General features: G+C 44.2%; 1 protein-coding gene across 5 annotated transcripts in view; it reads right to left on the reverse strand.

The window, feature by feature from the left end:
- The window catches only part of vps53 (VPS53 subunit of GARP complex), a 254920-nt gene that overhangs the window by 178139 nt on the left and 49875 nt on the right, over nucleotides 1-26906 (reverse strand). For 4 of the 5 annotated variants that reach the window (XM_085964898.1, XM_085964903.1, XM_085964902.1 and 1 more), the window contains 3 exons: nucleotides 9530-9616; nucleotides 6057-6172; nucleotides 4037-4156 (listed from right to left, as the gene is read on the reverse strand). In XM_085964898.1, the coding sequence (XP_085821024.1) occupies nucleotides 4037-4156; nucleotides 6057-6172; nucleotides 9530-9616 (323 nt within the window). Of the gene's footprint in view, nucleotides 1-4036; nucleotides 4157-6056; nucleotides 6173-9529; nucleotides 9617-22773; nucleotides 22876-26906 lie in introns of those variants that run through there. The other variant, XM_085964901.1, reaches the window with a different exon arrangement.

Raw genomic sequence — 26906 nt, forward strand, 5'->3', positions numbered from 1 at the left:
AGAGGATTCGAGTACAGGAGCAAGGATGTCTTGCTGCAGTTGTACAGGGCCTTGGTGAGACCACATCTTGAGTATTGTGTGCAGTTTTGGTCGCCTTATCTGAGGAAGGATGTTCTTGCCATGGAGGGAGTGCAGCGAAGATTCACCAGACTGATACCTGGGATGGCAGGAATGACGTATGGAGAGAGATTGGGTCGATTAGGCTTATATTCGCTAGAGTTTAGAAGAATGAGAGGGGATCTCATTGAAACGTATAAAATTCTAACAGGACTAGACAGACTAGATGCAGGAAGGATGTTCCCAATGGCGGGGGAGTCCAGAACCAGGGGTGTCACAGTCTAAGGATAAGGGGTAAGCCATTTAGGACTGAGATGAGGAGGAATTTCTTCACCCAGAGAGTGGTGAACCTGTGGAATTCTCTACCACAGAAGGCAGTTGAGGCCAATTCATTAATATATTCAAGAAGGAGTTAGATATATTTCTTAAGGCTAAAGGGATCAAGGGATATGGGGAGAAAGCAGGGACAGGGTACTGAATTTGGATGATCAGCCATGATCTCATTAAATGGTGGAGCAGGCTCGAGGGGCCGAATGGCCTACTCCTGCTCCTATCTTCTACGTTTCTATGTAAAGCCAAAGCCCCATCTGTCTTCTCAGGTGGGCATTAAAGGTCCCATTTGAAGAAAAGCAGCGAGTGCTCCTGGTATCCTGGCCAACATTTGTCCCCTCAGCAAGCATCAGCAAAAGTACATGAACCTGCCATTCATCTGTGCTATTTGTGGGACATTGCTGTGCACAAGATGACCGTCATGTTCGCCTACAAAACAACCTGGACTACACTTCAAAGTAATTCACTGTATGTGAAGAGACCTCCTGAGAGATGTGATAAAGTGCTAAATATATTCTTCATCTTTCACTCTTCTTCCAGTAAATGTTCAAACTGTACATCAGCCTATTCTGAACCCAACATTAAAGGGAATGAAAATCCTTATCTATGCTACAAGAACCCTGACATTTAAGGGTTGCTGTTATCACTACACACATATTGCAGCAGCCGAGCCAGATGGGGAAAATATCAGAAGTTAAGCAGCCATGAGGGAAGTCATGCACTGATAGCACAAAAATAGAACAAAAATCAAAGGATTCATGTGTATTATCTCAGGTCCTTTTTCATGATGACAATTTATCAAATATACGTAAAGCCAAGGATTTTATATTATTTTAACTTGGAAACTAGACAAGGGAGTAGGTTTCAAACTCATCCAAGGTCAATGACCTTCAAGAGCCTTTTCTTCTTTGTTTTAAGATTCCTTGCACCATTTCCTTGCCAAGAGAGTGGGAGGCAACTAATGCTGCTATGTATCCAGCCACTGGAAATTACGGAGGAGCTGTCTAGGTTGACTCCCCTTCCCCATGTAGAAGTATCTCACCCCCACCATATACTGTCTCCTTTGCCCATTATGCCTGATGCTATGAACCTACTGGGTTGAGGACTCAAAGGCATTCCTTCACAAGGACCATGGCTTGCAACCTATTTCAAAACTGCCCAACTGAAGGTTAGCTACTACATTAAACTGCATACATGCGCATTAAACTGTATAAATGCAACACTAAGCTCAAAGAAAAATAGTTCCATTCAGGCCAAATTAATTAAGGAAAGAATATGCTGGACAACTCCTGGGTTGTAAGGAGGTGCTGAACTGGTAACACCTTGAAATATCATTGTGAGACATACACAGGACAATCATGTTATAAACAAAATAATTCCCATAATATCACTCAAGAAGCTCGACACCATCCGCGACAAAACAGTCCGCTTGATCAGCGGCCCATCTGCCAACTTAAACATCCACACCCTCCACCAATGGCGCATCAAGGCTGTAGTGCATACTATCCACAGGATGCACTGCAGCAACAAGCCAATGTTTCTTTGGCAACATCTCCCAAACCCACAACCTAGAAGGACAAGGGCAGCAGGTGCATGGGAACACCCTCGCCTCCAAGTTCCCCTTCATGTCACACACCATCTTGACTTGGACATATGTCGCCGTTCCTTCATTGTCATTGTGTCAAAATCCTGGAACTCCCTTCACCACATGGACTGCAGCTATTCAAGAAAGCGGCTCACCACCACCTTCGCAAAGGCAACTAGGAATGGGGACTACATGCTGGCCTTGCTAGCGACACCCACCCATATCCCAAGAATAAATATTTAAAAAATCATTCCCCTCTAACTTCTGATTTTTGCAGTCTCATCATACACTCTCCTCTTCTCAACCACAAGAACAAGGGCAGAAAGAGTTAGGCTATAGACTTCTCTATCAGTGTTTGTACTACTCATTCATCTGCCAAGAGTTCTGTCCATTCCACGCAAAGCTATAAAGACAAGTAAGCCTGAGTGACAGCTATCCCCAAGACACAACAGTTGGGAGGTTAGGACCTAGAAATTCAGTTGTTAGCGCCAGCCGCTAGCGCCTTAGGAGGAGAAGTGGGGCGCTAAGCGGCTAGCGCCCAGGCGCGGCGCGATCTGCGCCTCTCGCAAACTTCACTCAAGATTTAGCGGCGGCGCAAAACCGCAGCGCCCGCTCAGCTGCGCGCGCAGATCCTGACGTCATTTCATGGTGCAACGCCCTTGGTGCGCCCCGAACCAGAACTTCAGTGGGGCCGCCCTTCTGTGCGCCCCCAGCGACTGGTAGAAGGGAACGGTTCCCAGTCGCTGCGGGGCGCGCTATTTAAAGGGGACTTCTCCTGCATTATAAGTGGCAGCCATTTTGTGCCAATCCTTCTGTGTGAGACACGGATATTTGGAGAGAGACAAAGGGAGAGAGCTTTCTGCTTTGACTCAGCGCTCGCACAGGTACTTCAGGCCAGCACTTGGACTTAACTTTCAGTTCCATAGCCTTGAGTCACCACATATAATGGGGGCTGCAATGGGTGGAAACGTTGGGCTTCTCCATTGCATTCAAAGGGCTCAGAGATGCCGTGAGAGAGTGCCAGTCACGGCCAGATGGAGAAGGGCCAACAGGCGTCGGCACAGGAGGCCTTACCCACCCAGTGTATACCGCCAGCAGTTTTCATATCTGAACATGTCTGAGAAGCAGTGTGTTCGGAGGCTGCGATTCAGAAGGGAGGTGGTCACTGAGATCTGCCACCTGCTTCGCAGAGATCTGCAGCCACAGCTGAGGAGCAGGACGTCTCTGTCGGTGGCAGTGAAGGTGACGGTGGCTCTCAACTTCTATGCCACCGCCTCTTTCCAATCTGCTACTGGGGACATTGCCGACATCTCCCAGTTCGCGGTACATTGCTGCATCCGCCAGGTGACCAATGCCCTTTTCAGAAGGAGACGTCAGTACATCTCCTTCCCCATGACCCTGGACAAGCAGCAAGAGCGTGCAATGGGATTTGGAAGAATAGCGGCCTTCTCCATGGTCCTGGGCGTAGAACTGATGAACCAGCAATGGCCAGGCCTTGCTTCAGGGCTGCAGTGTGCAGGGCGTGCCAGCCAAACAAACTGAGCTTCCCCCTTTAAGAGCTGACCGGCGCCAGCGTGTCTGACTTCAATTAGCAACTCGCCGCACCTGCGCTGCGCCCGCCCTCGGTGTTAGCGCCTCGGCTCGCCGGCTTAGCGCCTTATGATAGTCGTGCATCGCCTGCTTTAGCGCAGCAGCAACCTCTTGGGGCGATGCAACTCAATTTCGGCGAAGGTGGCGCTAAGTTGCGCTGGGTGCTAAATTTAGCGAACGTCCGGCTGTCGTGCCCCAAACGTGGCGATACTGAATTTCTAGGCCTAGGTGTTCACCCAAATCTGCTCACTCCATTTGTCCTTTTGCAAGAGGGATAAGGGATGCAACAGAGATGTTGCCAATTTCACCAAACTATCTCAACAGAGATACACCAATAGGAGATAGACAAATTGCATGTGAATTTGGACGAACAGAGTTGCTAATCTTTTTTAAATAAAGCCAGATCTGCATTGCTTCTACAAAGAAACCACTTTCGACATGACCTCAAGTTGAACAGAAGCTTTGAGGCTTTACCTTTCAGAGAGCTGGCGGATCTGCGGAATACCCATATACTTATGAAAATGTTCCAACACGTTCACCACTCCTTGCATGAGGTTAGCCACTTCTCCATACTGTCTGCGGCGAGTCATAGCCCTGCAGAAATAATAAAACATGCACTCAAAACCACCAACTCTTTATTCATTCCGCCCCCCCAATTTATGAATAGTATAAATGAGATAAAACTGTTGATCCAAACATCAGATTTCAATCATATTCTCATATAATAATTTGAGAGTAGAGTTGTATTAGTAATTAGGATTGCACAATATTGCAATGTACTAATGCACCGCAATATCCCGTTTAAATGGCACCTAAATATCCGGAATTCTCTATTAACCGGCAAAATTCATACTCCGAAAACAACACCTCAATAACCGGCAATGTTGCCGAGTCCGAGTCTCCCGCGGTGGCCGAGTTAGTCAGTGGGGGTTGTTCTCCAAACTGCCACTACTCGGCTTCTTGGCGCTGTCGGAAGTCGGAACACCTCAATAACAGGAGTCTGACTCTCCCGCGCTGCCAGTAGTCTCTTCCGATCCGCCATTTTTCTGTGCGTCTCCCGCGCTGCCGGTAGTTATGGATTACCCTCAACTGGCAGTACTGTACTTAATCAAGCATCTTCCACCATCCATTTAACAAAACATTCTGTAGGTGAGTACCCAATTACTGTATACTGCACATTTCTTGATTTTTTTATTTCTGTTTGTTAAAAATAGCCTCGGTAGATAACCTTCTCCGTCATCCAGAATTTTTAATCAACCAGCACCATCCGGGTCCCGTCGGTGCCGGATACCAAAGAGTTTCCTGTACTGCTTTCTTTTTGGTCTGTTGTCAGGATAACTGTGCTTTATTAACAAAAATGAAAGTGCCCTAACGAGATGTTTTCCCTAAAGGAAACATGCTACATTTCCAAAACAACCAAGAGGATTAATAGGTTTGCATGACGCAGTTGCTTCAATAGAGTGTGGCATTACTTAAAACCAATGATCTATTCCCTATCCTGTGACCCGTTATGGAGAAGCCTATTAATGAGCAACTACGATGTTGTCCAATTAAGAATTCGTATAGCTCCAAATCTTCAGTCAAATTATGTCATAGCACAAAGTGCTCATATTTTAGCTGCAAAGTGACAATATTAATACTTGGTGTACAATGATCATGCAGGTATTAATCTAAAGCCATATCAAGGCAAAGCTGACCATTAAGTAGTTGAATTCTGCTCCACCCAATGCTCTAGTAAGTGAAGGCAGTGCCCGATGTAGTAGTAGACAATACAAACCAGAAGGTTCCACGTTCAGCTTCTGCTGAATTAGCTGATCTTAGCCAGGGCAAGATTTGGGGAACGACAATGGGCCTCAGTGCTCTTAGCAAGGCAGAGAGCTGATAATCCAGAAGTCTTGCTGAAAAATGTGCGATGTATGGAGGTCTCACTGGGATAGAGTTGGGCTCGACTATGTGGGCCTATAAGGTTGAATAGCTTGCCAACACTCCGCTCCTGCAGCATGGGTGAAGTACAGGAGGACTGCAGAATCCAATGGGACCATAACCCAGCAGGAATCATCTTCAGGAAAGGGGGAGGGGGGTAAAATTGTATTCTACATTGCTTTTAAAAATGAGGTCAAATTGATGATGGCCTCTCTAGGAATACTGGAAAACCTCATTAATTATTAATAACTCCTGTGTGAAAGACCCATGTAACTTCCTCACACTGGCATGGCTTTCACATTCTATAGTCTTGCTCACTGAAGTAAAATGAAATCCAGTTTCCATTAAGCTCCATTTCCCCTCTGTTCTTAAACTGTTTACACGCACTATTAGTTACCAGCCTTATCAGCATTTAATCTGTTTCCAACCTGACTAAAGACGGAGTGAATCACCCAAAACAGTTCAATTTTCAGAATCAATTATTTGTCCTACACCTGCTGACATGACAGCACACTTAAAACACGTCTGCACCACAAACTGCAATACAGCTCTGCTTCTGATGACTACTTACTCCAATGAGTCGACACCACCTGCGAGCATATGCAGGTGATTGAGCGTGGTGATGGAAGTAGTGAGGTGGCGCTTTGCATGATCAAGCTGTTTAATATCCCGTGTGATTTCCTTGACCTAAAGAACAGAATTTCAAAAGGTCATCTTCAGCTCGGCCGTGTTTCCTAAATCTGCCCCATTTCTTTCAAACCAATATGGGCTGAATCACATTATGGCTGTGCAACATTATCAATTGCAATCAGAATTCTTAACACTGCAAAGTTCATGAAAAAAATACAATTGCAGGATTAGTGATGTGATATCCATTTACATGTTTAAAATACGCTGCATTAAGTCTGCTTTTCAAGAGCTATGGAATCCACCATAAAAGGTTCTGAATTGCTTTTACAAGCAATAAACAATCTTTACCTCAAGACTCAGCTTCTCGCATACTCTCCTCACCGGCCTCCCAAACTCCTCAGTATACCGAGTCTAATATGTCCAAAACCGTGCCGCCCACATCCTGTCCTACACTAGTTCTCACTTACCCATCAGCCCTGTCTTTGCTGACCTGTACTGGCTCCCATTACACCAAATTCTAAATCCTTGCCCTCATGTACAAATTCTTCCACCACTTTGTCCCACCCGACCTTTGCAACCTCCTCCATCCCACATCTTCTGGTCCTCCGGCTTTGGGCTGCTGTGTATTCCTCTCTTGTGGCATTCCTCACCTTCGGCCATCTTGGACCCCTCTTCTGGAAAGCCCTCCCTAAACCTCTTTGCCTTGTGAATTCTCTCCCCACCTTTTTAAAAAAAAACCTCCTCAAAACCTACTTTTCTGATGCGCCTTTGGCCATCACTAAAAATCCTCTACAACTCAGTCTTGCCTATGTGACGTGCCTTGGGACATTTTATTACATAAAAGGCAGTGTACAAATGCAAATAGTTGTTATTGGTACAAACATTATTTCCTTTTAAAATGTTTCCTTTATTATTATGTGGAAGCAACTTTAATTCAATCACTGAATATTTTGACTATAAACTGTGCTAGTCCATTCTAAAGAAAGAAAGACTTGCATTTATAGAACGCCTTTCACGAACACCGGACATTCCAAAGCACTTTATAGCCAATGAAGCACTTTTTGAAGTGTAGTCACTGTTGTAATGTAGGAAATGCGGCAGCCAATTTGCGCACAGCAAGGTCCCACATAATGATAATTACCCGATAATGACTAGATAATCTGTTTTAGGTGTTGATTGAGGGATAACTATTGGCCAGGACACCAGGGAGAACTCCCCTGCTCTTCTTCAAAATAGTGCCATGGGATTTTTACTCCCATTGCACCAACCTCAGTTTAACAACATACTATAGGAATTAAACTACCTGCTGTCTAGGATATCTACCCAGAGAGGTGCCGGGGGAAGGCCCTGAGAATCATTAAAGACACAAGCCACCCCAGCCACAACCTCTTCGCCCTGCTCCCATCCGGTAAGAGATGCCGAAGCATACGGTCTCGTACCAGCAGGTTTCGAAACAGCTTCTACCCCCAGGCCATAAGACTCATGAACGTATAATTTATTATTATTTATTACTGTTGATTTATTTATTATTACTGTATTTCTATTAGTATTTTTATCATTGTTATGCCATATTTATTCCAATGTTGGGAGGACTCGTAAAAATCAACATTTCATTGTGCAGTACACACGTCTGCTGCATATATGACAAATAAAATTGAACATCTCATCCAAAAGATGGCACCTCTGACAGTGCAGTGCTCCCTCAGTACTAGATTTTTGTGCTCAAGTCTCTGGAGTAGGACTTGAACCTACAACCTTCTGAAGAGGAGAGAGTGCTGCCCACTGAGCCACAGCTGACACTGTGCTATTAGGAGCTGTTGAGAAGCTGTGAACTGGATGATGGACCCCAGCTCTTCATTCCTACAACCGTAAATCCTTATAACTACAAACTAAAAATATAAAACACAACTACATTGCATAGCCCACCAGCCTGTTTGGATTAGACGTTGCAAGAATACTTGGCACGCACAATAATTGACTGTAAATGCAATCCCACAAACTCTCTTCCTCTAGCTCTCATTGAGTACGTGTGCTTTTATGATCAATGTGGAGTTAACTGATTTGTGGCAGTAGTTGGCGTTACAGTTAGCTCTATAATTCGACAGATGAAGTCAGGAGCTGGTTCAGCTGTAATGCCCTCCACAGGTGAACACCTAATTACACTCTCTGTCAAAACTCAGTCAGAGTCAGCACCTTCATAGAGAAAATTGGAAACAAAAAGTTTATAAAAAAGAGATATTTAGCAACTATGGGTGAACATACAATGAATGATCTATAAATGGACCTTAAAAATTATAGACATTGGACCCATTACTGTGGATTATACGTGCTGCTAGTGTACCCACCTTGCCACAGCTTTTCCCAGCGTGTGCACGCCCATTAAAATGATTGGACAAAGAACTTCACCCCTGCCCTCCATACCCCATGGCTTAGCGGGGAAATGTATAGACCAGGAATATCCCAGGTTCGATCCCTAGGTTATGCACAGTTAGATATCAGCCAGCATAGCAGTGGGAACACTTCAATTCACCTCAGCAACTCAGGTCAGTGAAAGAAAAAAAAAAAATCGGCCAGTGTTCCCACTTCCGATCAAATGATGCCTGCTGAAAAAAGTAGGAGTATGAGTCAAGACAGCATCAGACTCTGCTGTCATACCACCTGCAGTTCAAACTGTGCTGACACTCACTGTCTAGGCTCACACATGAAGCATAGACAATTGAAGTACTAGAGGACTGGCTCAAATCTCCCACTCAAGACTTGAGCACAAAAATCTAGGCTGACACTCCAGTGCAGTGCTGAGGGAGAGCTGCACTGTCAGAGGTGCCGTCTTTTGGATGAGATGTTAAACAGAGGCCTTGTCTGCTCTCTCAGGTGGGCGTAAAAGATCTTATGGCACTACTTCGAAGAGGAGCAGGGGAGTTATCCTGGTCAATGTTTATCCCTCAATCAACATCACTAAAACAGATTATCTTGTCATCATCACACTGCTGTTTATGGGAGCTTGCTGTGCACAAATTGACTACTGCGTTTCCTAGATTACAACAGTGACTACACTCCAAAAGTGCTTCATTGGCTGTAAAGCACTTTGGGACATCCGGTGGTCGTAAAAGGTGCTATATAAATGCAAGTCTTTCTTTTTATTACCTACGCAATCCAAAACTAGCATGTCACAAATTTCAGGAGAAGAGAAACTGGGGGGAAATACATGACTAGAGACCTCTCCTATGAAGTTTGTGATTTCATGTCAATTGAGGGAGGAAAAGAATGATCAGTGGATCTTTTATTAAAAATTATTCATGTTCAACTAGACAAAATCCTGAAAATATACCATCACTGTTCCTCTTGAATTCCCCTGTTCTTAAAACATGTTCCTCACATTTAACATCAAAACAGTCCCTTCAACATCAGACTCACCATCTGTTCGGATTTCTCTGCTTTGTCCTTAATGTCTTTAATCTTGGCAAATAGCTGCTGAATGGCTTTTTGTGCTTCTTCCAAAGCCTGCACAAAGAAGAACGGTAAAGGTTTAGGACCCAGGCATTGAACAGAGATGGGGGCAATCCCAGAGTGGACATTAATGACAAGAGCCAATGGCATTTCCTCCAACACTGCTTTTGCAACCATCCATCAGGAGTTTAAACAGAGCTTGGTCAGTAAAATCAAAATGATAGAAAATAGCAAAAAATCTAAATATTTGAGATATTAGGTCTGCATCAAGATTCCATGAATACTTTTGCTCCAAATTCAAGACCAATTAATGAAAGTTTCTTTTTTCAAAATTATTAGAAACAACGAACTGTTCCTGATAATTTATTTGCATTCATATTTTTGGACTGAGAACAGCTACCTCCCCCCAAGTGTGTACCCGGTGGTACATTCTAATCAATCAGCAGCCTTCAGTAACCCTACTGTAAAGACTGAGCAGTGATGGCAAGGGATGTGGTTGTTCATTTTCTTCAAATTTCATGGACCATCTACGTTTTACAGAAATAATTCCAGGGACTCAAACTTTTACACTGTGTTGTAGCTTGAACCTGTACCCACCAAAGTTGGTGCCCTGTGCTATGATGTAATAATGTAGTGATTGAAACACAATTTTTAAAAATGGCACTTAATAGAGAGAGAGTGTGACATGTCATACAAATAGATCAGGGACTATGGCTTGTACTGTATTAATGCATCAAGGGATTATTACAATAGGTTCTGGATAAAGCAAGAGAGGTTTTTTGTTAGCTTGAACTCAAAAATGAAAAGCCTCATAATCTTAAATCATGCACAATAATGCAGGCTTTCTACTGTAAAAATGACTCCAAAAATTCTTTGATTTGGACAGGAGAACAAATCATCTTTTCTCTTATCCTTTACAAAATTGATCTGGAAAGCATAATTGTGTTTTACAGACATGAAGAAAGCACTTGTTGAAACTATGTAGAAGAATGGAGGACTGGTTCACTTATCAAAATCAGCAAGCATGCAATACGAGCAGGATTCCTCGCTCAACAAATCCTCAGTGTTACTTAGTTATAAGTGCAAGATTGGTGGAAAAATAACCAACTCTTGTTCAGAAAAGGTTATGGTGCTCTACCACTGCCCGAGTGGTAGATGTGAATGCTCATGCTTTCAAGCCTCTGCACAGTGACTGAAATTAGGAAGTCAATTTTGTCAAAGAAACTGTTTTTTAAAAAAAAAAAAGTTTTGTGGTTTCAGGCTGCTTAGTCTAGGAACTGTAGCAGAAGGGACGAAGAGATAAGAAATGGAAACATACTCAATCTCAAGCCAATCACGGTGGAGACAGGCTAAGCAAAGCAAGGCAATTCTTTGCAGGGAAAAATAAAAGGAATGTGTGCACCCAGAGATGACTCCAATTTTCCCTCCACACAGTAAAGTACCTCTGCTTACGACCACTCTACAGCAGCACCACTAATATTGGGAATGCTACTGGGAAGAGGTTTTGAGAAAATTCAAACTGCATCCTGAGACACTCGGAGACAAATACGAGGCGTGCACCCGCCCTTGTGGAGCAATCACAGGTGAAAATCCACATCCTACTATCCCATGGCACAGCCGATCAGGACATTAAGGCATGTTATTTACCATCTTCAATTCTGCTAGGTCAACATCCAATGGATGGGAATACACAGGTAATGATAGTTGTAATGTCTTTATTGCCTGGTATGCTCACGCATGACCAGATTCTACTGCCAACCATTTTGTGCACAAACCCTACTGCACTGGTAAGATCGCCAAGAACACCGGCTGAGTCGAGAGGTCGACTCGACTGGCAGGCAGCCTCTGACTTGGGGCAAATACTTGGCACAAACGCAATATTTATGTAAATAGATGCATACTTGGAGGTATTTGAATTGAAAAAATAATAGAATTGAAACGTCCCTGCTAAGTTTAGTATATCATTAATACAAATCAAAACAATTGCACCTTTCAAAATACAGGTTCGGTAATGAAGGGGTTAAAGTAATTGCCTGAATTTCCAATATCCTCATGCTAGGTTGAAGCTGAAGCTGTAACAAATAAAAATCCTTTGGCTCTGTTTCAAATTTCTGTTATTAATTAGCTGCAATAATTTTTATTTGATGTTATTTACATTCTGCTGCAGTGGTCTAATTACTGACAGTCCGGCTTCCGATATCGTCTGAATCTACAAAGGTCACTAAGCAGAGCCCCTTTTAAAACAACTGAAGCTGAAATGGTGATCGGTGGAAAACGGATGCTGCGCTTTTCCAGTCTCAACAAGGTCATCCGCTACTTCATATTTCAGACTTCCACTGGTTTCCAGGTTTGGGGAAAAAAATTCTTCCTTTTTCTGTTGCTTATTCGTGGAACCCAATCCTGTAATGTATGTACCTTTAAGGGGAGAACTACTTTTTACAGCTCCTGTATACTGTAGTACCGGCAGTGACCACACCTGTATATAAACCCTGAGTAGTGATCTGTACAGTTAGTTCTAGAGTAACCCTCATTCAGTAAACACCTGTTGAATCGTTCCCTGCAGTCTGTTGTCTGATTATTCAAGGACACAACATTAAGATACAGGTAGACTATCCTTTATCCGAAAACCTCGGGACCAGCCGAGTTTCGGATAAAGGAGAATTTTGGATTTCGGAAGGTGGGTCGGCCGGGGGGGGGGGGGGCGGGTCGGCGGGGGGTCGTGCGCACGACTTACGCTGACGCTCAGCGTACGTCAGTCAGGGTCGGCGGGGGTCGGGGCCGGCGGTTGATTTCCTTTTAATCTAGCATTCTGACACACTGAGTATATGACTTGCCCGTGGTCCTGGAGATCTGGTTTAAATGTAAAATCTTTGTGGAAGGTGGATCCTATTAGTCTTGAGCTTTGGAGTGCACGTCATGCCTGATGTGAGAAATTGACTGTCCGAGAGGCCGTGGTGCATTCAAAACTGTACGCTGATCTTGCAAATTCTTGTCCTCATCACAAACAGTGTTAGAGATGAAAAGTGATTGGAGTAACCCAGGTGACTCAGTGAGTAAATACATTTCTGCAAAGGATCTGAGATTAGTGGGGTTGCATAATCCGCAAAATTCAAAATCAGAACACCAAGTCCTGCTGGCGGTTGTCGGGGCCGGCAGGGGGGGTCGGCGGTTGTCGGGGTCCGCGGGGGGGTCGGCGGTTGTCGGGGCCGGCGGGGTCCGCGGCGGTTGTCGGGCTGGCGGGGTCGGCGGTTGTCGGGGCCCGCGGGGGGGGGGTCGGCGGGGGATCGTGCGCACGACTTACCCTTTATCCGAACTTCCGAAACCGGAACCCTCTAAAAACCGAAGGTTTTTTCGTTCAGCGTAAGTCGTACGCACGACTTACGCTGAACGAAAAAACCTTCGGTTTTTAGAGGGTTTCGGTTTTCGGAAGTCCGGATAAAGGGTAGTCTACCTGTACATGCATCTAACAAATCCCAAATGATGCTGAAGTATCTTACAATACTACTTTATACTGCAAACACACTAAACACATCCGGTACCATGGTCAGTGGGTAGTAGTTTTTATACTTCTGAAAAAGGTAACCCCCTACCCACACACACTTTACAGGAGGTTCCAGTCATTATATATTACTACCTACTTTAAGAGCACTACATCGTATTCCATTGCTACTCTCTGTGGCTGAATGGACTTGCCCATGGAAACATATTGACAAAATTAACAACTCCTTTCCTATGAAACAGAAAGTCAATTATTGCAGCGTCTCAAGTACACCCAACTTGCACATTTTGAACAGTGACCAGGAATGTCACCAGCTAAGGCCAGCTGGCTGTGGAATTCAGCAAATTCACAAGACCTCAAACCCAGATGGCTGTCACTCAAACAACAAGTAGCACTGTTGTGCCTTGAATGCTAAACCACTGTTAGACATGTGCTGTTTATTGAAGGATTCCAGAGAAAATGGCTAGCTTGTGATCTGAATTCATATTCACACAACTTTGATGCAGGATTAAACCAACCGGGTGATAAGAAACAAAAAGGTAAACAAGTCTCATTCCTGTTGATAGTGAATACATTTAAACAGTCGTCCATTCAAAGCTTTGATGCTTTATGGACCAAAGCATGATTTCATGTAAAAATGCCTATATTGTCCCAACTGCTACTTTGGACAAAGGCGTGATAATATTTCAAGAGAACATGCATGACCCCCAAATATTTTTAAAAGAAATCTTTAGAAAACAACAATTTTAAAAAGGGTGCTCTCCTAACAATGCAATTCATTAACGAAATTCATGTATTTATTTCATTTTAACAATTGTGAAGAGCTTGTTGAAGACCTGTCCTTTTGAATTCCAACCAGATGAAAGAAACTGCATTAACTGCACCGTCACAATTTGCGCTCCACTTAGACTGTGCAAATTCACCTATACAATTACATAGAATGCACAGCACAGAAACAGGCCATTTGACACAACTGGCCCATGCCAGTATTTATGCTCCACACGAGCCTCCTTCCACCCCTCTCCATCTAGCCTCATCAACATAACCTTCAGATCTTCTTCCTAAAGTCTTCTGAAGCTTTCCTATTGCATTGCTTTATTGACTATATTGTACACTTAATTACAAAGTAGGGTTTATCTATTTTTCTTGTAAAACTTTCCACCTCTGAGAATAGAACAGCACTTGTCTGTTCCAATGAATTCTCAGTGTTTCCCTAATTTTCAAGTGCCTATAAAATTCATTCTGCAGCAACTGAAAGTCCCGATATATTCGCTGAAATGTGGGGAAGTGCGAGGTTGCTCACAATGGCCCAGAAATTCGGGTCGGGGGCTTCCCGTGGGTGTAAGCCCCCGACCTGCACTTACCTTGCGCGCCGGCAGTTGAGCTGTAGGGCCCCGTTGAGCTGGGGCCTGGCCCAGCTGCCGGCACGCAGTGCTTGCGTGTCCCAAGGGCGTAGTTAGTGCGATGCGTCCCCTGGGATCACGTGGGCCATGGGCAGCCAATCGGAGGAGGGAAAAGCCCATTCATAAGATTGACAGGAAGACCTGTCAAAACTTATAAATACTACGGGCCCCCAAAATAGCAGTAAACCTTCAAATAATTTTTTTTTTTTTTTTTTTTTTAAATCACACTTTTCAAATAAACTATAAATTACATTAAATAACTATTTTAAACAATAATTTAAATTTCTGAAAAAAATAATTTTATATTCTAACGGGGCTAAAAATAAACTTACCTTGCTTTAAAGTATTTAAAAATAATAAATCTGTGGAAAAAATGTTTTAATTTTAATTAATTGACCACAATACCTTGTAAAAAGCAGGCCTTACGCCTGCTTTTTACATTTCTAAATCCTGCAGGCTTAACCTCGCGTGAAAACCTGCAAAAAAACGTAAGTTTGATGCGCACGTGCAGCCTCTCCTGCGCGCGTGTTCGACCTCTGAACCCCTTCGTTCAGAGGATCGGAAGTGCCGGTTTCCCGCGCATGCGCAGTGCATGCAGGGAACCGGCACTTCCATTCGGCCTACGGGTGAGTACCCAGCGCGTACTCACCCGCGGAGACCCGAATTTCTGGGCCTTTGTCTCAGAAAGGCAAATCGGAATGTTTTCTTAATGATTAGAGGCTAGGAGCTGTGGAGGAGCAAGGGGATTTAGGTGTCCATGTACACAGGTCACTAAAAGCTAGTGCACAGATACAAAAATTAACCAAAAAGCTTAATGGAATGTTGGCCTCTCTCTCTCAAGTGGGTTGAAATTCAAAAGTGAGGAAGGTATGCGTCAGTGGTACAGAGCCTTGATCAGATCCCGTCTGGAGTACCGCATTCAGTTTTGGCCACCAAACCTCAGGGAAAATATATTGGCCTTGGAAGGGGTGCACTACTGATTGACTAGAATTATACCAGTGCTTAAAGGGTGAAGTTATGTGGAAATGTTGCATAAACTTGATTTATATTCCCTTGGAGTTTAGACAGACAGTGAAGGGTGATTTGATCTAGATGTTTATAAAATGATAAAAGGGTATAGGGTAGATATAGAGAAACTATTTCCTCTGGTGGGGAATCCAGAACAAGGGGGCACAAATTTAAAATTAGAGCTAGCCCATTTCGGAGTGAAATCAGGAAGCACTATTCCACACAAAGGGTAGTGAAAATCCGGACCGCTTCCCCCAAAAGGCTGTGGATGCTGAGTTAACTGAAATTTACAAGACCGAGATCGATAATTATTTGTTAGCTAAGGCCCTCAAGTGATATGGAACTACGTGGGTAAATTTAATTTATGAGTGGAGGAACAGAACAGGTATGAGAGGCTGAATGGTAGAATCCTATTCCTAAGTAACCCCTTCTTTTACAAAATCAACTCAATTCATATTGGCTAAAATTTGGCTTGATCTTGGGCATTTGGTATTACTCGACCCTAAGGAAATGGGTGCCGACACATGCAGTGGAACAACTCGATAGTTATGTTCCTGGTACGCGTAAGTGCGATCATTGTGGAATCTGGGGCAAAGTGCTTTTGACGGGTCTGTTACTGGCAGCTCCAGGAGAGTGCCTTAAGACGGATCTTTCTTTTAACGAGACTCTATAGAGATTAAACATATATTACTCATCAGAAGCTGGTACCAGCAGGGTATGGTTCCAGTCATTTATTTATGTAATAGTTGCCAAACACCCAAGTGGCTGCTCACAGTAAAAAGAATTGAAAAAAAATATTGTTCTGAAACTTTTTGCCACATATTGTATTGTGTGCGCATCTGAAGAAAACCAAAGCAGACACAGGAAAAAGAGAACAGCAAAACATGTAGAAGATATAAAGGAAATTGTTGATCAAGTCTCAGTGGCATTGATGGTGCACACAGTAAGCAAAATAAGCTGTACAGAGCAAAATGTCACATGCTTCCTATCTCCTCTCTCTGCGGGCAAGTGACTTCCTGTCAATATACTTACAGAACAAATAAAAGAAATCAGCTAAATTTTCCTGTTTGTACCTGATTTTAGTCTCTCGTTCCCCTAATTTTGTGCTTGTATAAGATAAATAATTTTGCCTGGACTACTTCCTAGGTGTGTGACCTCTAGAGAGACCAGGGCAGTGACGTTGACAACACAAAACACATTAAAGCAATGCAAAACTCAAATGTACACTTTTGATAGTAAAAAGTATTCTTAGGATAAGCATGTGTGGTTAAAATATTTTTTTTAAAGCCCTACAAGGATTGAGTTAAAAGTGAAAAAATGTGTAGCAAAAAAAAAACACCTTTGTAAAGTGTTTGCACCAAATCAATCTGGTGGAAGACAGTAATGTTTGTAAAGAATTAATAAAAAATAGAAATATGTGCAAAAGTGAAGGAAAATCTGTTAAATTTTGTTGAATTAAATTTAATATAAAAATTACATTTAGTGATTTAAAATGGCATTTGTCTGTTTAGCTTCAAATACCAAACATAATTATCATGTATTTTATTGGTTATCCTTGAAAGGAATAAAGGAAAAAAGGAAAGCTAAAGTAAAACAGAAGAAACTCCAAAATCTTAACAGTTACTACTAAACAATCAGAAGAGGCCATCACAGTCCAATGGCAGGGAGATTTGTGGGGCAATCTGATCTCTCAGAAGGCACATGGGGACAAATTCTTTTTCATATGTTAGAGTCTATTTTCCATGGCACTGCACACAGGCAGTCAAGCCCAAGTGTAGTCTTCAGGTCAAACAAGGTTCGAGGCTGGGGGTTAATTGGACAAGGGCACACTGACATAATTCAGTCCTCATTTTAAAGTCAACCATTGTGTCCTTACTTGTATGTGATACTTCAATTTGATGTTATTTACATAAGAACATAAGAAATAGGAGCAGGAGTGGGCCATTTGGCCCTTCGAGCCTGCTCCGCCATTCAATAAGATCATGGCCGATCTTCTACCTCAACTCCACTTTCCTGCACTATCCCCATATCCCTTGAGTCCCTTAATATCCAAAAAACTATCGATCCCTGTCTTAAATATACTCAACGGCTGAGCCTCCACAGACCTCTGGGGTAGGGAATTCCAAAGATTCACCACCCTCTGAGTGAAGAAATTTCTCATCTCAGTCCTAAATGGCCGACCCCTTATTCGGAGACTGTGACCCCTAGTTCTAGACTCCCCAGCCAGGGGAAATATCCTTCCTGCATCTACCCTGTCGAGCCCTTTAAAAATTTTGTATGTTTCAATGAGATCACCTCTCATTCTTCTAAACGCTAGAGAATATAGGCCTAGTCTAGTCAATCTATACTCATAAGACAATTCACCCATTCCAGGAATCAGTCTGGTGAACCTTCGTTGCACTCCCTCTATGGCAAGTATATCTTTCCTTAGGTAAGGAGACCAAAACTGTACACAATACTCCAGGTGTGGTCTCACCAGGGCCCTATATAATTGCAATGAGACATCTTTACTCTTATACTCAAAGCCTCTTGTAATAAAGGCCAACATACCATTTGCTTTCCTAATTGCTTGCTGTACCTGCATGTTAACTTCCAGTGATTCGTGTACAAGGACACCCAGGTCCCTCTGAACACCAACATTTCCCAATCTCTCACCATTTCAAAAATACACTACTTTTCTATTTTTCCTACCAAAGTGGATAACTTCACATTTCTCCACATTATATTCCATTTGCCATGTTCTTGCCCACTCACTTAGCCTGTCTATATCCCCTTGAAGCCTCTTTGCATCATCCTCCTCACAACTTACATTCCCAGCGAGCTTTGTATCATCAGCAAACTTGGATATATTACATTTGGTCCCCTCATCCAAATCATTGAATAGCTGAGGCCCAAGCACTGATCCTTGCGGTACCCCACTCGTTACAGCCTGCCAACCCGAAAATGACCCGCTTATTCCTACACTCTGTTTTCTGTCGGTTAACCAATCCTCAATCCATGCTTGTATATTACTCCCAATTCCATGAGCCCTCATTTTGTTTAATAACCTCCTGTGTGGACATTATCCAATGCCTTCTGAAAATCCAAATACACCACATCCACTGGTTCCCCCTTATCTATTCCGCTAGTTACAACCTCAAAAAACTCTTAACAGATTCGTCAAACACAATTTCCCTTTCATAAATCCGCGTTGACTGTGCCCAATCCTATTATTATTTTCTAAGTGCCCTGTTACCACATCCTTAATAATAGATTCTAGTATTTTCCCTACTACTGATGTCAGGCTAACTGGTCTGTAGTTCCCCGTTTTCTCTCTCCCTCCTTTCTTAAATAGTGGGGTTGCATTTGCTACCCTCCAATCCACGGGAACCGTTCTAGAATCTATGGAATTTTGGAAAATGACAACCAATGCATCCACTATCTCTATAGCCACCTCTTTCAAACCCCTAGGATGTAGGCCATCAGGTCCAGGGGATTTATCGGCTTTCAGTCCCATTAATTTCTCCAGTACCATTTTTTTTACTAATACTAATTTCTTTCAGTTCCTCATTCTCGCTAGACCCTTGGTTCTCCACTATTTCCGGGAAGTTTTTCACGTCTTCTTCCGGGAAAACAGACACAAAGGCCCCGATTTTCGGCTTGTGTGGGGAATGGTCGGATTTCCCCGAATGTGGGGTTTCTGACACACATAAAAAAGTGTCAGCCAGCCCCATGCAATTTTCCCTCAAGTGGCCAATTAATTCCCAGCATGTGGGAAGCCTTGCTAATTGTCTAAATCGAGTCAGAAATCCCCACAATATGATGTCATCATTCGTGGTGCTTTCAAGGTCCATGGCAAGCACTGCATCCTCTGAAGGCTTCCAAATGAACCATACAGGATGGCAGAGGAGCCTGCAGCAGCTGTGGACAGTGCCAGACCCCGAGCTGCCTTCAAATTCGACGAGGCTTCACTGCAGGCATTATTGGATGGGGTTAGGGCCCACAGGGAGGTCCTCTTCCCTAGGTCAGAGAGGAAGAGGCCTCCCACTGAGACCAATGCTGCATGGATGCAGGTGTCAGCAGATGCCAACTCGCTGGGAGTCACCAGAGGAACCTTGGCATTACATCTGTAACTCCTTCCTTTACTCCCCCACAGTACCATCCAGAGCCCCCGTCCTCACTGTGGAGGAAGAAGAGGCTGTGCAGCCAGACTCCTCAGATAAAGCTCCAACCTCTGAGGGCGCAGCGTCAGCAGAAGTAAGCGCACCCAGCACCAGCGCAGACACTCACACCTCGGGGGGACCTTCGGGACATAGAGTAGTGTTGTCACCTGGTGTTTCACAGCTGACAAGTGAGCCTCAGCAGATTCTGGAGACAGGGACAGCAGTGGAGAGTCCTCGTCGGAGGGCGCAGGGCTCTGCCAGCTCAGCTCAGCTGCGCTGCATCTCGACCCTCTGCCTCTGGGTCCATCCGCAAGAGAAGAGGTGATGGATCTCCATGCACAGGTGCAGGAGTCTCTGGCAGGTTTTGTCTCCAGGGTCGCTGCGAGTGTGGAGCGAATGGAGGAGTCCATAGCGACCATGAGCAGAGCCTTTGTGGAGTCATTGGTGCATGAACGCATCACCATGGAAAGGTTGGCAACCTCCATGGAGGAGATAACTCGCCAGCATACGGAAAACATGGTGAGTGCTCATAAGAGAATGACATCTCTTGGAGCGTTGGCCATCTGTTGAACAGAGAAGCCAGATCTTCATGGAAGTCCTTCTGAGTAGGACTGCCAGTGCAGAAACGGGTCCCACTGGCCACCTAAAGCGCAGCAAGGTGCTCTCAAGCCACTTCCAAGCGCTGGCCCCTTCTGGCTTGTGCAGCTTCAGGTGAGTGAGCAGCAGCCTGGTGCTCCTGGTAATCATCCTGCTGTTCCTGGTTCTGCTGCTGCCACCTCTGCTGTTGGAGATCCTCTAATGCCAGGAAGGGAAGGTGCCAAAGGCCTCCCATGCTTCTAGCAGATGCCTCAGTGGAGGAGGTCCTGAGTTAGGGTGGTGAGGGGGGCTTCCCAGGAGCTCACACTGAAGAAGTGTGTGAGGCTCCAACTTTCTGCAGCTGCTCCTAAGGCTTCAAATAGTTCCCCCAAGCCTTGATCAACAAGGTCCTGCAGCCTGCAAATGCTGCCTCTTTAAATCTCTTCAGCCCTCAGCGACCTGCTGCTGCAAGCAAGCAAGCCAGCTGTTTTCACGCCAGCTCTCATCGGCGGGGTTCCCCGCAGGTGGGGAAAGCCCCAAAGTCGCAACAGCACGGGAAAATCGTCCTTAACAAGGTGGTCATTGGTGATTAGTGCTCCGACGAGCAGTCCCGCCAGCGGCGGGCGGGACTGAAGCGGGGCACGTGGAAACGGCGGTCCGAAAGTCGGACGGGGCGGGGAATCAGGCAGGGGGGGTCCCAACCCGCTTTTTCCGCGATTTTCGGACCACGGCCGCATGAAAAGCCGCCCAACAGCTGCCCGAAAATCGGGGCCAAAGTATTTGTTTAATTTCTCTGCTATTTCCTTATTCTCCATTATAATTTCTCCTGTCTCAGCCTGTAAGGGACCCACATTTACTTTCACTAATCTTTTCCTTTTTACAGACCTATAGAAGCTTTTACAGTCTGTTTTTAAGTCTCTCGCTAGTTTACTCTCATATTCTATTTTCCCATTCTTTATCAATTTCTTGGTCCTCCTTTGATGAATTCGAAAATCCCCCCAATCCTCAGGCTTACTACTCTTTTTGGCAACATTATAAGCCTCTTCCTTTGATCTAATACTATCTTTAACTTCTCTTGTTAGCCACGGTTGGACCACTTTTCCTGTGGGGTTTTTGTGCCTTAAAGGAATGTATATTTGTTGTAAATTATGTATTAATTCTTTAAATGTTAGCCATTGCTTCTCTACCGTCATACCTTTTAATGTAGTTTCCCAATCTACCTTAGCTAACTCGCCCCTCATAACTACGGAGTTTGCTTTGTTTAGATTTAAGACCCTAGTTTCGGATTTAACTAAATCACTTTCAAGCTCGAAATAAAATTCTATCATATTATGGTCACTCTTCCCTAAAGGCCCCTTTACTACAAGGTTATTAATTAGCCCTTTGTCGTTGCACAATACTAGATCTAAACTAGCCTGTTCCCTAGTTGGCTCCTCAACATACTGATCTAGAAAACTATCTTGCATCCATTCCATGAATTCGTCCTCCACACTTACTGCAAATTTGGTTTGCCCAGTCTATAGGTTAAAGTCCCCCATGATTACTGTATTACCTTTGTTACATGCCCCTCTAATTTCCTGATTTATACTCTGCCCTACAGTTACAGGAAACTTTGTGCTATCTGGCACCCACGGGACCGAGCTGCTGCCGTTGCCTAAAAAGTGCCGTACTCTCCAGAGTTAATGTTGAGAGATACGGAGATTCTTATCTCCGTATTTGACAACAAACACTGTTGCTTAGCAACAGCTTCTAAACACTCGGGTGTGGCCCTAAAGCTCTGCAGCTGAAGCTGTTGCTATAGCTACAGACCTTGCACAGCTTGACTGTTCAAACAAAGCAAAAAAAACAAAAAGAATAAAAAACGGCTGCTGATTTTTGCTGGTGGCTCCAGATTGCCGGATAGCTCACCTCCGGATAGCACAAAGTTTCCTGTAAATAGCAAAACTTGCAGCAATTTGGGAAGAAGCAGAGTTGATTGGAGCATAAAAGTTCCTCTGCAGTACAAGCGGAGGAGCTTGGATGCAAAACTCAGGCGCTGCAATGCTACCACTGGTTGGGGTGGGGATTTTGTTGGGGGGGGGGGGGGGGGGGGGGAAGAGGAGAATTCCAGCATGACAGGTTTACATAGGCAGTTTCCATTATAAAGGTGCACATAGGGATTTATAATGGAAGAAGTTGGCACGAGTGTGACAAACATGACAACAGGAAATAACGTTTTGTAGACAGAAAGTGGATGCAGATGTAAGAAATTTAATATATTATAAATAGATAGATGCAGCACTCAACTACCAGCCTCTAATTGCCCCCCACCGCCGCCCCCCCCCAACCATTTCATCATAGGGTAACCTTGGTTGGAATCCAAAAACAATGTACATAATTTCATAGCCAAAGAAATCCTTGCATTCTTAAGTGCCAACAGATTGTACGTACAGAAGTCTTCATCATTCCCTTTGTGTTACAATTGCAAGTTCAATAATACACACCTCACCGCTAACTACAAGTACCAACTTGCACTAACAGGTTTTCACCTGACCTCGGTGGGCAAATGGGCATTATGATCCCAGTTTACATGTAGGTTTGTACCTGTGAAAGTGTTAAATTTGGATTAGAGAAGTAAGGATATCGAGCAAGTGACGACACAGGAAAAGTGATCCAAAATCCTGCAGGCATGTTTGAGATCTGGAAAAGCGGCGTGGAATGATCTGCAAGTAAATGAGACAAGAAGCTTGCAAAAGCAAACAAATTCTCACAGAGCCAACCCCCAGCAACAAGAATGGAGACATACAGACTGCAGAGGCACATAAAAAACGACTCATCCCCCGGAGCGAGTTTGCAGCCTCCACAGGTGCAGGAAGAATGCTGACTAAGGACAGTAGTGCAAAAAAAGTACATAACAAGAACCCACATCAAAGTACCCAGTTAAGCAGAATACAAAGATGCACAGTTACGACGGAAAAAAAGTTACATTGTTATATGCTATAGATTATGCAATTGCATTTCTATCAATTTAGGTTACTCTTATATTTAAAGAATTTAAAAGCTAACCACATTAATCACATGCTATATTTGGTGTGTGTAGTTTTTGGTTTGATCAGAAACAGCCTGACAGCTACAACAGCAGTCAACAAGTTACACCTCGAACTCCCACTGCCAATTACAACCCAAGACAGTGGTGTTCAATACATGGGCCACTAGCCACACGTGGCTAATTGGGAATCCAGATGTGACTAATTGCATTCCCGACGACTAAATTAAAAAAGGAGTGATAGACACTGCCGTTGAGGCTTGTGATCTCAATACTCACATTCACACGCCGTGTTTCTATGCAGGACAAATCGAGGACCTTTTTGTGCATTAGTCGGTAAAATGGTAAGACGGAAAACAGAGCACGCAAGTGTTTTTTTGATAGTTATAGGTGCTTTACTTCCTCAGTTTCTTCTTATTGGTTATCTGTTAAAATGGTGTGTAACACGAGTGAAAACACCGGATTTCAGTCTCATGCAAACAACTCACCATGGCAGGGAGCTGTCATCCTGGTCAGCTGGGCCAATCAGAATAAATGCTCTCAGCCAGCAGAAGAAAGCAAGCCCAACCAATAAGAAGCAGCTCCACTGGAGTAGATTTCCCTTTCTTACTGAAGCAACTCTTATGGACAAGTATATACGTGTGATGCTACTTCCCTTTCTTCAACTTGAGCACATTCATCAGTTACGTGTCCCTTCACGGAAGTGAAAACTAGAAAACTAACCCTAAATGTGCCATTGAGTGAATATAGATGGATTTCTTGTCCCCTCACCCACCACTGCACATTGTCCATTTTCCAATCTCCATCATCCCTACTGTGGCAATGTGAGAGTTGCTTCCTCACGAGGGGGAGGGAGAAATCAGAGGGCTACTTTCCCCAAGCTGCTCTCTCGCACCTCCCAATACCCATTTACATCTACCTGAGCAGGCAAACAGGGCCTTGGCTTAATGTCTCAGCCAAAAGATGGCACCGTCTACAGTGCAGCATTGCCTCCGTACTGCACTGAAGTGCCAGCCTAGATTAGATGCTGAACCCATGACCTTCTGACTCAGCCAGGCTCAGTTTCTATTCCTCCACTGGGACTTTTCACTCCGTGCTGGGCTAGTTCCAATCTGTTCTTGATGGTTCCCATCCTGCTCTGGATGCTGCCAAATGTTCTTTGCTTTGCTGCTACGTACTTGTTTCCCATGGCTACTGTCTCTGCTCCACCGTCCTTCAGAACTCCTACATCACCTAACCCCGTTAGGAACTCCGCCCCTGCCTCAGCTCATCTGCTGCTGAAACCCTCATCCATGCCTTTGTTACCTCTAGACTTGACTATTCCAACGCACTCCTGGCCGGCCTCCCACGTACTGCCCTACGTAAACTTGAGGTCATGCAAAACTCTGCTGCCCGTGTCCTAACTCGCACCAAGTCCCATTCGCCCATCACCCCTGTGCTCCCGGTTAAGCAATGCCACAATTTTAAAATTCTTATCCTTGTTTTCAAATCCCTCCATGGTCTCGCCCCTCCCCATCTCTGTAATCTCCTCTAGCCCCACAACCATCCGATATATCTGTGCTCTTCTAATTCTGGCCTCGAGCATCCCTGATTTTAATCACTCCACCATTGGTGGCCGTGCCTTCAGCTGCCTAAGCCTTCAGCTCTGGAATTCCCTCCCTAAACCTCTCCACCTCTCTTTCCTCCTTTAAGATGCTCCTTAACTCTTTTGCCCCTAATATCTATGTGGCTCTGTGTCAAATTTTGTTTTACAACGCTCCTGTGAAGTCCCTTGGGACATTTTACTGCATTAAAGGCACTATATAAATACAAATTGTTGTTAACAGGGTCCATTAAAATGTATTCTATACAGTGGACCACACAACTATTTGTACTTTTAGCTGTCATACAAAAATGTAGCTGATCTGACAATGTTATAGTTGTTTATCGTCTCCTTGTCAATGAAGACTGACTTATGTTTGAGGAACTGCAGGGGTTTCACTAATATGGGGCACAGCACACCAGAACTGCCAATACAGCTGACTTTTTTTCTCCTTTTTATTTTTTCTTCGTTCAGATTTTCTACCTTCCTTTCTAAAAAAAAGAGTCCATTCATTGCAAGAGAGTGGTTCCACTGGTGCTGGGCACCTCGTACATTCAGACGGGAGCCACGTTCGTGAGAATCAGTAGGCTGTCCATCAATGGAGAGGGGCATCACCGCCAACCCCAATCCTGTGCCTGTGCGATGTGCACACACCCACAAGGGGTTGTTAGCTAACCACCAGGAGTGGGAACATTGGCCAATTTTTCCCTCCTTAACTCCGGGGGCATTGAGGCCAAATGGAACGTCCCCATCGCCATCCTGCTTCACAGCAGCTAGCTCGGCACAGATTGCAGGTCAAACCCTTTTTGGTCTGCATGGCTCCGCTATTTATTTGAAAAGCTTTTTGAGCCATTGGGGAGAAGGCTTTTTACAGTGTAATATTTCACATATATTTTACTTAACTGACAACTGCATCTACTGGAAGAGGTAATTCCAAAAGTGAGAGTCTCGGAGGGAGTCATTTCAACGTAACCTGCCTGGCGGGAAACTGATGGGATTGGATCAGTTGCCCATCTTGCACCTCGCCCCATTGGAAACAAATGATGCATTTGTTCCTTTTCCGATAAACATAAATAAGGCATGATTTCTCACACAGTTCCTTCTAACTTATCTGTAAAAACTTTCCCAAGTTAAAAAAAAAAAGTAAGTTTAGGAAAAAAATATTTTTCAACACTTAAGATACTTAAAAAAATAAAATGACAACCTTGATCTTTAATTACAGCTGGGGAAGGAATGCTCCTTTCACTGTGTGGAAAAATACTTAGTGAGCACTATAGTACCAGTGACCCAGCCTGCTCAGTGTGCACAGGAAACGCATTCCACTGAGTGGGATTTTCCACATTCTCAAGGTAAAGGAGCGAGACAGCCACAAGCCATAACCAACACCTAAGAATGTCTGACTACTATGCTCCCACTTCTGACTCCAGCACAAAAATAAAGCAATCCTTTCTATGGTTAGTGTGCATCTGGGTATTAAGAAACATGCACACGACCATTTTTTTTTTCTGGAACTATTCACAAGATGAGATATTTGTTCTTATTCCCTGTAATATTAGATCCCCCGGTACAAACCTCTTGACCTTTTGGTTTTCAAAAGCATTAAATTTCTTGTGTTCCTGCATGCCACATACTATCCACTATGTTGTTTGGAATCTACTTCCAATTTTGAATGGCTGGGCACTACAAAGAGCCAGCCATTATAAACACCACATTTTCCAGGGAAAGAATGATACTTTGAGACAAAGAATCCTTTTTGCAAGTCTAAATTTGAAAATTTCTTCTAACCAAAATCCAATTTCAACCACCCCCCCGAACAAATGTTTCCACTCAACTGCTCTTACCATTTCCCACACTGCCACGGTGATGGTTTGGGCGGGGCAGGTGGGATAAAGTATAGCCAGGCGGCGAGGCTTTGATAAAGGGCAAGATGTCGCCACCAGTGAGCCAAGCGCAGGTCGCTAGCCATGGAGCAACTGACCTGAAGGCCACTCAGCCCGACTTCTCTTTTTCTTTCCCTTGCTCTTCTGCTCCTCCCTCCTCCCCAACAAATCAATGAAGCTGGCATAATTCACTCCAACAGGCAGCCTCCTCACAAAACTGCGTGAGATT

The sequence above is a fragment of the Somniosus microcephalus genome, chromosome 22 (assembly GCF_052327205.1).
Source record: "Somniosus microcephalus isolate GS21.2 chromosome 22, FLI_Smic_1.0, whole genome shotgun sequence".
Lineage (NCBI taxonomy): Eukaryota > Metazoa > Chordata > Chondrichthyes > Squaliformes > Somniosidae > Somniosus > Somniosus microcephalus.